Source organism: Mytilus trossulus, chromosome 6 (assembly GCF_036588685.1).
Source record: "Mytilus trossulus isolate FHL-02 chromosome 6, PNRI_Mtr1.1.1.hap1, whole genome shotgun sequence".
Taxonomy (NCBI): domain Eukaryota; kingdom Metazoa; phylum Mollusca; class Bivalvia; order Mytilida; family Mytilidae; genus Mytilus; species Mytilus trossulus.
Genome location: NC_086378.1, coordinates 65,193,638 through 65,206,520, shown reverse-complemented (window position 1 = coordinate 65,206,520; position 12,883 = coordinate 65,193,638). Strand labels below are relative to the sequence as shown.

At 29.8% G+C, this 12,883-nt stretch overlaps 1 protein-coding gene across 1 annotated transcript; it reads left to right on the top strand.

The window, feature by feature from the left end:
- Positions 1–5,807: 5,807 nt before the first annotated feature.
- On the top strand, positions 5,808–8,493 carry LOC134722911 (C-type lectin domain family 4 member A-like). Its single transcript, XM_063586546.1, has 3 exons — positions 5,808–6,027; positions 7,619–7,795; positions 8,264–8,493. Exons 1-3 carry the CDS (start codon positions 5,808–5,810, stop codon positions 8,491–8,493), a joined length of 627 nt encoding a protein of 208 aa, XP_063442616.1.
- The last annotated feature ends 4,390 nt before the right edge of the window (positions 8,494–12,883 follow it).

The following is a 12,883-nucleotide window of genomic DNA, read 5'->3' as shown; positions in this document are numbered from 1 at the left end:
TAGGCTCCAAAATCCTCTACTGATCCCTTTATTCTCATTCCTGCTGGAAAAAATCAAATCTTCATTGGTATACCCCTTATATTTCTGCCCAAAATCTTTACGACAGACTTTACTCATTGAACTTGAAAATATATAACTTCAATACTATTTTTAGTTGTTTTTTTATTTGTTGCTATCAGTTTTCAACAATCTAAACGTAAAATTTGTCTTTGCATTTACTATTTTCATAAAATATTTGAGACTCTTAATGAAGTATTTAGAATATTCCTTGGAAATCATTCAACAAATTATTATATTAAGATGTATAATGACATACAAATATATATAGATTTGCTAAATGCGTAGTTGTATTTTAGTTTTTGGTTTTTTTTTTCTTTTCCTTCGGTCATTCGATAATTCTAATAATTGCATTTACTTGCACACATATAATATGTCTAGCAGTGAATTTATTGTATATGTAAACTTGAATACAACATTGAATTGAAATTCAGTCGCATATGCTTATATAATTGCCGCAAGTAATCCATTTTTTTTCTAAGTTATATATAACAACTTTGTCTTTTTTTATTAGATCAGAGACATAGCAAACTAACTTGCCATCCAAAACCTTTGTTCTGTGACGCCTGATCTCAGTCCTAGATTTGAGTATTCTATTTTGACAACATAATCTAAACATTTCGTTAGATTCACAATAGTATATTCTGTAATTGGAAATTTCAAATGTTTATAGTTGTTGTGAGAATCGATAGCTAGTATCCTTCTTCTTGAGTCGAAAAGAGAAATCCTGGAGACAGTTTCTCCTTGTATTGGTGGGATTTCCCATGAGACATGTGCATCGTTACCGATAACTGTGATTATGATATCTATGGGAGGATCTGGTTCACCTGTTGATTAATTAAAGAATCTACTTTATTAAGTTATATGCAAACACTCTTATAAAGTTTATCTAAAAAATAAAGGTGGAAGATACCAAAGGTATATGCAAATTCATAAGTCGAAGACAGACTGACAACGCCATGGTAAAACCCCTAAAAAAAACTAAAAAAAACAGTCTACAAAATACAGCATAAAAAACTAAATGTATTTACAAAGTATTTACATAGATATTTCGTGTAATAGAATGAAACCTTCTCAATGTTTATTTGTTGTATAGAAAAGAATTAATTTACCTTTAATATATATAAAACGTTGAACCTTAATGATTTTTGGTTTATCATCTTTTCATTTCAACCAATCGATCATACTCATATATATATTTACTTGCACACATTATACAGTCGATATATTTGCTATGTAGAATTTCATAGAAAGTTGAATTCATAATTAGCCGTCTATGCTCACGAAGCTTACATGAATGCCATTATTGAAACATCGTTTAATTCATTTAGTCAGAAAAAATAAACTTACTTTCCATCAAAAACAGTTGTTCGGTGACGTCTGATATCTGTCCTTGATTTGTGTATTCTATTTTGACGATATATTTAAAACCTTTAGTTAGATTGAAATACGTGTATTCTGTGATTGGAAATTTCAAATCTTAAGAGTTGTTTGAAGAATCTATATCTAGTATTCTTCTTCTTAAGTCGAAAAGTGAAATTCGTGAGACAGTTTCTCCTTGAATTGGTGTAACTGCCCATGATATATGTACATTATTTCCGATAACACTTATTCTGATATCTTTTGGTGGATCTAGCGCACCTGTAAAATGAGTAAATGTTCATATTAATTTAATTTATTTCTATTACTCTTATAAACTCTACATTAAAATACAGAGATGGAAGAAACTAAACTCACAAGTCGACACCAAACTGACAATGCCATGGCAAAAAGGAATTATATGCAATACAAAACCCTCAGAAATCTAATGCCGACCCCATTTGCTCCAAATGTGTACATAGAGCCTTCTCTACATAAAATGTTAGCATTTGGTGATGATTATCATTCGGTTGATAAGAGAAAATATGACGCAATTGTATCACAGATGGCATAACGGTAATTTTCTTCATCATGGTGTCCATAAAACTCTCGAAGGGATGACGACAAGTTTACTACTTGGAATTTGGTTCAATTAAGATTTTCTTGAAAATTGCATTGACAATACAAATCGATCATATCGTGTACTCCTTGTAAATCCCTCGAGATAAAACAAAAATAAAACAAATAAAGACATAAGACATTTTGAAAAAAAAATAAAGAGCATAAAAATGTCTATAATGAGGAAACACTTACTTCAAAGCCACATATATTCGATTGATAACATATTTAGAAGCATTTAAAAAAAAAAAGTCATGTAAGAACCAAACCTTAGTTTGAAAACAAAGGATAAAAAAGAAAAAAAAAACTGTAATGTTTGGTTGTATTTTGTTACATGTAACGATCTCGTGCTCATATAGCCAATGAACTCTGACGTACTACTCAATTTTAAACTCGACATAACTCTCGATAATGCTTTATTCAAACCAAATCAACTTAAATTTATTGACTATTCGACTAATACATACATAGCTTCTCTACAACTGCATAAATCGTCTATACATTGAATTCCTTGTGAAACAGTTGACCTTTATGAAGATTGTTGACGGACAACTACTATACACCGTTGTCCAAAAAACGGTATTCCGTAAAACAATGGTATATACTACTTAATAAATCAGGTAAATTAGATTATTGGAAATCATTAGGCAAATCTGATGCTTGATTCTACAATTACGCGTCTTCTAAGATATGCTTTCGATTAACCTAGCTGTTTGTTTATGTTATAATTAATCCATTGTTTAAAAGATTATTTTTAGTATTAATATCATTTTTACGCTCTGGTTGTTACCTCTTTTTTAATAGAATTGATGGATCTAAGGGAGCATTTTTTTTCAAATTAAGTGATTTTAACTGTTCAATGCATGTCAAAGTTATTTCCAACGGTTTACACGACCACATGCACTCATTCAATAAAAACAACAGGAAATTTTTTTTCTTCTCAAAAACAATAACTTGTATTTTATCTTTTATTGATCATTTACATTGTAGCACTAATTATATATCTTTCAAGGAACGTGCTAGTATCGTATAGCTTAATACGAAACTACACAAGGCAAAATATATGAAACAATAAAAAAAAAACTGGAAATAAAAATTGATGAAAGTTTTTTTCAAATTACTCATTAGTATTTGATTTTTATCTTTCACACAATCAACATAACACCATTTATATATTAAGCATGGTATATCTTACATGTACATTTAACGGTTAAGTAAACCTCATCATGACTTATTGACAGTTGATCAAAGATGTTATATTTGCTTTGTATGACCAAAAGGAAAATGCAGAAATGCTTGTCGCCTATTTTTTTCATTTTGTCAATGATTATGCATATACACAATGCTTCCGAAATAATAGCTGGAATTCACTTTATCATCGTTGTGTTTTTATGTTATCTGATTAAAATGTAGCTTATAAAAGGTTTGAACCACAACACAAACTGTTCAAAATGAAAGACCACTTGAATTTACTCCAAATTTTGATTTACGTCTTATTTTTAAGGTAAATAGTAAAATTCATGGAATACGGGAGTCTTCTATTAATATCAACCTCATTATTGATACAGGAAAAGAATAAGACGGTCACATTTGAACGCAAGAAAAGAAAACTTTCAAAAATACTTTTTCAATTGTGTAAATAGTTCTTGTAACAGTTGCATGTCCGTACTTACAGACATTGATAAACCAATTAGTGCCAATAAGGCGAGCTTTCAGTGTCATTGATATATAAATATGTAAAAACAGTAGGAGCTTCCAACTTAAATGAATGGCCAGCTTGAGCATAAACGCATGTCATCCTCTTTCTTGTTTCTCTAATATCGACGAAACATTTATCGATTCGAACGTTCAGCATATGGATCTGCAGTACTCATAATAATCATCAATAATGGTCTTATACATAAATATATTATAACTATAATGTAAGTTTAATTTATATTAAGACGTCTCTGTAGTACGTTGTCAACATTACAATCGATTGAATCACGAAAACAACGTGTTCAAATATAAGAATATATATTTTATATCTGATTAATCTATATGATGTCATAGTTCTTTTATCTGCTTTTAGTGCTTCATTTTTGTGCTATGACATTTATTGCATGTGTACTATATTATATGTTGTATTGTTAAAAAAATGTCTCATATGTCGGTTCAAAATTCATTAGAGCTTATGTTTTGTGTATGTTTATATACCATGCCGACTCTAAATAAAGCTTATTCATTTATTATTATTATTATTTATTATTATTATTATCTGTCTATAAGTATTGCTTTAAAAATCTCTTGGCATGTTAATACAAAACTCTTTAGTACGTGTTTCGTATTCCTTTCTTTACGTTTCTTACAAAATAGTACTAAGAATACTTACCAGCTGTCAGCAAGAAAAAAGAAAGAAAACGGAGGCAAAAAATTAACAGAATCTGAATGAACTCCATTCTGTTCTGAATTATAAATGACTGTCGTACTTCGATTACATAGACATATGATGTAGCCGGAAATGATGTCATGTTCATTTTAAATGTTACTTTTGTATATTCCGCATCACAGTTATGGTGACTGGAACAGTAATCAGATAATTATTTTAATTCTCATGTAGAACATTTCCTGATTTCCAGTTTTTGTTTTTTTTATATTTGGTACAAATCATTTCCTTCTCCATTTTATTTTTAAGAAGATGAAATAATAAAAAGTTAGAAGCTTTTTAAGAAAATTTTAGATATTAATATTCTCTAATAGTATTTTAAATCTTTATCAATACAGTACATAAAAACTACATTTGAGATAAATCAATAGACACACTTACACTCAATAATACCAATTATTATTTTGTTTTACTAAATAGTGGTGGTAATAAATCTTCAGCTGTAATGGTAGAATCTCGATACATACAAAATAAAGGACGGAGATGTATACACTTATTTTGAAATAATCCTCGGGGGATATTAAGGATGCAATAGGTCTTGTCACCACTTCACTAATAGATAGAACTAGTAATTTAAGTCGTGTGACCCATATCAAGTTATACATGTTCATGACGATACAATATAACTATAAATCACTATTTTAGGTTGTATTGGAACGGGGAAACAATCAGTAAGTACAATCAGAACATTTCCATTGTGTCCCTGCGAAACAAATAAAACTCTCGTAACTGTATTTGATTTTCTTTTTGATTTAATGTAATTGAGATAAAGTCTAGTTAGACTTAAATATTGTTTTACTAATCAATTGATATTTGCGTGTAATTCATATTCTATAATGAGATGTTGATAATACAAATATATGTTTGAATGTATCTTTCAGCAAAGCTTTTAGATATAATGGTAATAAAAACGACTAATAATAATTGTTGTTAAATATCAAATTTAATTTTAATAAGTACCTCTGCTATTTGTTTTAGATAAAATTCTAGTTTGAACCTTTATTTATACAAATATTTGATTTGAATGATTTTCTATTTAAATTTTGATATGTAACATAATACACTATGTTTGTTTCAAAAGTCTTTATCTTTAGCAACATGTATATCCATAAACATTTTTAAAGCAAAGAAAGCTACATGACAGATTAAATTGCTCTTACTTATAAAGAGACGTTTGTGAAGTCTTCATATTGGTGCATTTCTAGAGATTTGAATTACCACCAAGTCTACGTACATTATGGAAAGCCTCAAAAAAACTTTTATAGCATTTTTTAGAATTTTAATGTTTTTCAAAATTCTTCTTTTGATAGACGGGATTGTTGTTTTTAAAGCAAAATTGAAATTTGAGATGAATGAACTGTTTGAAAAATCTGGTGCTGTTGGAATAACTCTTGCTGACAACAAAATTCGATGCATTAGAGACTGCGAAGCTAAAGAAGAGTGTCTTTCTGTTTTCTACAACGTGGACTCGAAAGAGTGCGTAATGCATAATAAACAGTTCGACTCATCATCGTTTCCGGTACCAAGTGGTTCGGGAGCTACATGGAGATATTATCTCACAACAGATGGTAAGACTACTCTTCTTGCACATACAACATGAGACAAAATGACGCATTTCCTTCTATGGACTCTTTACAACAGAAAAGTGAGATTTGATCGATATTTGATAACATTATGACCATCATGACATTAATATTAGATTGATTTGGCTATTATTTTTTTTGGGATTTTTTATCATATATCTTTCCACTAGTATCTGTTCTGATACATTCTTGAAATCCTGATAAATGTGGGGTCTTTTTTATTTTATAGAGTAAAGCAACAAAATGTCGGTCCATCTAAACTGACTTGTGGGAACACTTCTATTTTTATTCAAAACAATATACATATCCTTTGATCCTTTTGAACTTTTTTAAAACAAGTTACTTTTGAATAGCAGATGGAATTAAAGGTAAATCTAATTTGTGATTTTTCCCCACAAATGATTTTAATGATTCATGTACGGCAGATATAATACTATAAAATTTCATGTAGTATTTACATTTATCTGATACATTTCTTCTATTTTTTTAAGAGAGAAAAAAACTTCCATGATCTTCATTTACAATATCATTTATAAATCTTATACCATTTCCAAACCAATCTTTATAAAAAATAAATAGGTTTATTTGCTACTTTTATATTATTGTTAAGCCAGATTGGACTAACAAGAAATTTTTCCTAACTGTAATAATCATCTTTTTCTCTGAGAAGTTACCATGCTTTCAGGACATCTTGCTTAAATTTCTTTATGATATTTAGTTGTAATTTGTGTATTTAAACACTTCCACAACCATAAAATTATCAAGTTCTACATGAACTTTTGACATAAAACATTCTGTCATTTGTTGAATGTTTAAAATATGTACACTTCAGTGCTAAAATAAATGCACTAAAATTTATCATTTTGAGTCCGCCATCTTCAATATCATTTTGTAGAACATCTCTCTTTATTCTATCAATTAGTGAACTCCATATAAAATTGTACATAAGTTAGATAAAAAAAAAAATGTCATCACTTGGATTTGGTAAGGATATACACAAGTGTTTTGAAATAGGCAATATCAATGTCTTTACTACAGTAATTCTACCGATAACAGTAAGATTTCGTTTTGACCATTGTTCAGGTACACATCTGATTTGCACAATTTTTTCATCATAATTGTTTTTTACAATTCTATCAAGATTAACATCAAAGCTGATACCTAATAACTTAAAACATGTTTCTCCTGTAGGGTTTCTATTTTTGGCATAATACTTCATTACCCTACTTTTTATTTAGTACCCAAATAACTTGTGTTTTAGAAAATTAATATTTCATTTAATTGTTTAACATGATTAAGGTAACAGTCGTGGATGGATACATTTATGGAGTGGAAATTGTTATAACAATGCACTTCATTTAAACTATTCCTTTCATACCAGGGATGACTATGTACATAGATTAGGCATAGCCTCAATATGAATCCCTCTGCCAAAAGCCAAAATCTATGGAAGACATACTTCTACGTCCTTTCTACAGTGTATAAGAACTATATTTAAAATTAATGTGACTTTTAGAGCAAGTGTTGTTTCAAAAACATATTTCTGAGTTCTTTTAAGTAACCTGATTGTTTCTAGTTACAGGCAACTGTTCTCCAGAAAACAATTACTACAGACCACTTCAGTTTTGCTACAGTGTGCATGAAATGAATTCCATGAAATTTAATGACACAAATAACTTCTGTGCTGCGAGAGGCGGAAAGCTTGCTGCTGTGACTTCTCAAGAAATGCAAGATTATTTCACGAATATTTTAGGTAAAAATATATTTTTTTTCAGATGAACATTAAGTGAAAGTTATCACAACCAATCAGATACACATTATCACCAATTCTGTAATGAGTTTTGGAATTGGTCAATAGAGAGACTATATGCGGCAGTGTTTAGTTTTAAACCAAATATGTTATAATCACCCTTACTATTTAAACATGTTGTAAGAAGTGGTTTACGCTTTAAGAGAAAATTAACGTTCAACGTTTATCGTTAAAAAATATATATATAGTTAATTGCGCGTTTTATACATACAGTAAAACTTTAAATTTTTTTTTATCCTATAATAAGATTGTTTTGTTCTGATCTTAGACAGCCAATATAATATATTATACACTTTCCTCTCGAGATTTTCAATTTTAGCATGAGTGATTTAAATTGGTTTACAGTTTCTTTGTTTACAGAATTAGCTATGATTAAAACTGTCTAATGTTTCACATAAATTACTTTTTCAGCTGATAGACCCCATGTCAGAATATGTATAGCAGGCAATGAGCAACCAGACGGGAGTTGGAAATTAGAAGACGGCACCGCTATGTCATATTTTAACTGGTACCCTGGACAACCAGAATCTGCGACTCAGCGTTGTATTGTTATAAAAGCTACATCACTTGGGGATATGTGGATGGATCGTAACTGTCTTACGTCTTTCCTTTATAGCTGTTCATTTGTTTGTGAATACTAATTGAGAGATACTTGTTCTTGTCATATGATATATCAAATAAGATTGGAAAAATGGGTGCAATAAGCTTTAGATTGAACGCACTAAATGGTTCGTAACAATATTGTTTAGATTTTTTTTGACTTTTTCATAATGGTATGTGTATGTACTAAAATTTACGTATATGGTGTATATGTAGGATAACTATACAATCAGAGTTAAACACAATCATAAAAATATAATGTTTGAAACTCAAAATTATGCTAAAGATGTGTGTTTGATACATATATAAAAGAAGATGTGGTATGAATGCCAATGAGACAACTGTCCACAAGAGACCAAAATGACACAGACATGTTTATCAAAACTTCTATTCAACACGAACATATGTATACGTTTGCATGTTTAGATGTGACCATTGAATGTACATCATCGGTAAAAACTATGATGCTGAAAAAACCTCATGATACAACTTTATAAAAAATCTGATAAAAAGACTGACCATTACAAGTTTTACTAATAAAATTTTTGAACACAAAGCCAACGTAACACTTGGGTACGTATTAGAAAAAAAGTATAACAAAATTACCGAGCTTCAAGGCAATTTCAAAAAAGGGACGTCCATATGAACTGACAAAATAAGACCCTATCAATCAAAGGAAAAAGTAGAAAAAAAGCGACCACATTCCTGACTTAGTAATGACATTTTTTCGGAGAAAATGATGAGTTGAACCAGGTTTTCAGCTTCCGCACCTAGAATCTTTGACTAAAGACTATATACTAGTACTAGTATCTTGTATTATTTGTGAAATAAACATTGAATATGTATCTTTTTGGTCTTGGTAATTGCAAATAAACGTTTTGACAAACAGGTCGAGACTTTCTTTGACTAAATGTTGACTTTTCATTCACGGACACCATAGGCATGATCAAAATCTGACTACGTTTCTCGTGGACGAACAACACTGGTAATTACGCGCATTCGTAAATTAATGTGTTGTTACAGTCGGTAGGTCACTCGTTGAATATTTTTCTATATTTGAATTTTTTCGATTAGTTAATTTATTTATATTCCGGGTTTTTTTCTATGTAACATTTCTTTTGTCCAATGCATGAGTATATTTGGGATGTTTCTTGTCGGAGTGTTATAGAATAAAAAGCAACAGACGCAGAATTGTTCATATTTCATAATGAGAAGAAAAATTAACAAATGAATAAAATTTAAAGATAATTCTGTATCTTTTGAATTTATTTTTATTTAACTTATTTCAACATCCAACTACATACTATTTTTCTATTTAATGTTCTGTTTTTATTTAGTAAATAATTGTTTTGTTACTTGTAAAATAGAATTACATTACGTACATTTTGTTGATGTAGTAATAGCACAATTTCAAAATCTTTTGTTCAAAAATACATGAAATAAATTAAGGGCATACGATACAGTTACAGGGGAGGTAATGACGTTGCTAACGTGAAATGTTATTTTTGCGACATCAAATTGTGACATAACGAAAAAAAAGCATTTTTCGACTGATTTTTATCATTCAAACTGATTTAATATGCAAACGAGTGCACGGACCCCTATTTTTAAAAACAAAATTTTGTTTCATTTTGCAGGGAGGTTATGTGGACCAAATTTTTTTAAGACTGTAAATAGTGCAATTTTTTTAATTTTGATAAATCTACCGCAAAATATGACGTTTTGTTCTCAATTCATGACCATTTGATACATATAAGTTATTTCTTAATAAAAGAAATGCATAATGTTTTTGGATACTAATAAAAAAAAAAGCAATTACAAATTATCTAATAAAAAACCATTTTATGTTTATCTTTTAAAACAAAAAATTATGTCTTTCTTTCGAAAGGGAAAATACGGCCACAAATCCGAATTTTGAGCAAATATACAAAATTTCACAAATCCGAATTTTGAGCAAATTCACAAAATTTCGACCTCTTTTAACTCAAAAAGTAGCACATGAAGGTATCTGTTTTATCATATTTATTACATAGTTGATTTAATCAGGCAAAAATAGTCGATATGGAAATTTTCATGAAACTGTAAATACAGGATCAAAACTGTGACGTTACGAACACCCGTTCTATATAAATACTTCACATTACGCTTCTGGGTGTTGTTTTTTTACCGTCGTTTAAAACCCCTTTTTCGTTATAATATCTCCAGAACGCTTGATATTCGTGTAGTCCTACATACTATACAGACAATTACCAATTTTCTTTACCAACAATGCGTTTGATGAAAAGTATTTGGGAAATGTAAAATGTTACCGATACTGTCATCTGTCATATTAGGCCGTGCGTAATCTCAATAGTGTACACATGCAACTGAAATACTGTGTAATTTGAACATATTTTGAAACAGATAAGATCCTCGATATATATACAAAATAAAGGACGATGATATATAAATGTGAATTCATCCTCGGGGGATATTCAGGATAGAAAATGTCATGTCAACACAGAAAAAATAGAAAGAACTAGCTCTTTTTTTTCTACTTCAATTAACTTTTGCATATTCAAGACGATACATTTTAACTATAAACGACTTAGTTCTATCAGAATGGTAAACCAATCAGTAAACAAACAGAACATTAACATTGTGTCTCACCGAATCGAAATAATACCCGTGTAACTGTATTTGCAATGCTATCTGATGAATTGTAGTTGAGATTCAGTCTACTCAGAATTGAATACCGATATATTAAGCAATTGCTATTTGCGTTTAATTAACATTTCATAATCAGATTTTGATAATACAAATAAATGTGTTCAACATCTTTTTCAGAAAAACTTATAGATATGCTTATAAAAGCATTACGACTCATTAAAGTTTCTATTAAATAATAAATATATAGATATTTCTGCCTCCTGTTTTAATTCAAATTCCTTTATGAACCTTTATCAATACATACATCTGTTGTCAATGTGTTTTCTGTTAATATTTGGTCTTTCAAAAGTCTTTGAATGTATCTTCATGTATATCGATAAACTTTTGAAAAACAAACAAAGCTTAATGACGGATTATATTGCTCAAATGTATACATTGACGTTTATATAGTATACCTAGTAGTAATTTCTATTCATTTGAATAGCCATCAACTATGGGTTAACTATGGAAAACTTAAGTTTAACTTTCAAAGTATTCTGGGGGATTCTCATGTTTTTTTAAACACTTTCTGTGACAATGTTTGACAGATGGGACTGTGGTTTTTAAAGCAAAATTGAGAGATTGCGGCGCTGTTTTCTACCACGTGGACTCGAAATAGTGGATAATGCATAATAAACATTCCGACTTGATCATCGTCGTATCCGGTACCAAGTGCTTCAGGGGCGGCATGGAGATACTATTTCACAAAGAATGACAGGATTTCTCTTCCTGCAATTATAACATAAGACAACAAGTCAAGATCCCTTTGTTTCGACTTAATTAAAGCAAAACATGGCATGCATTTAGTCGCCTTTTGATATCACTAAATGCATATGGCTATTATTGTTGGTGTTTTTTATTGTATAGATTTACATAAGTTTCGGGTCTTATACATCCTTGACTTTACGTGTTCCAAATATTTTGCTTTGATCGTTTATCATGAATATTCATCCAGGAAATTGCTTCGGACACATACAATATATTAGGTATCATTTTCATTATTTTTCGTGATATTCTTTAAGTTTGTGTTTATATAATAATTCTCATTTTCCTGTGATGTATCTTTGTACATATTTATACAGTCAATGGTATTAATATATTATCTGTTTGTTTTTATAGTGATTCAGATAACACAATGTTGACTGCTGTACCCCTATTTTTGACATTTATACCTATTATGGCTGTTTGTTTTGTTCACGCATTGTTGACAATATAATGTCATAAAAATGAGAGTTTTAATGCGACTGTCATACAAGTGCGAGGTTTAGCTATCTATTAAACCAGGTTTAATCAACATTTTTCTTCATAAGAAAATGCCTGTATCAAGTCAGCATTATGACAGTTAGTGTCCATTCGTTTGATGTGTTTGAGCTTTTTATTTAGCCACTCAGTATTTTTGTAATCTTACTTTTTGCTGCTGTTTGACATATTTGTTTTTCGTTCATTATTTTGTGCATATATCATGACGTCAGTTTCCTCGTTTGAAATGTTTTACATTTCTAATTTCGGGTCGTTTTATAACTGACTATCTGACATGATATTGCTCATTGTTGAAGGCCGTACGATGACCTATAGTTGTTAATGTCGGTCTCATTTGGTCAAGTGCCGAGGTTTGTCTCATAGCAATCATACCACATCTTCTTATTCTTTTTTGACAGACTAGTATTTTTGGGAGCTTTTTCTCTACATGTACTGGGATGGAAACTGAGTTAGTCTTGCAGGTTCACATATAGTTATTGGTAG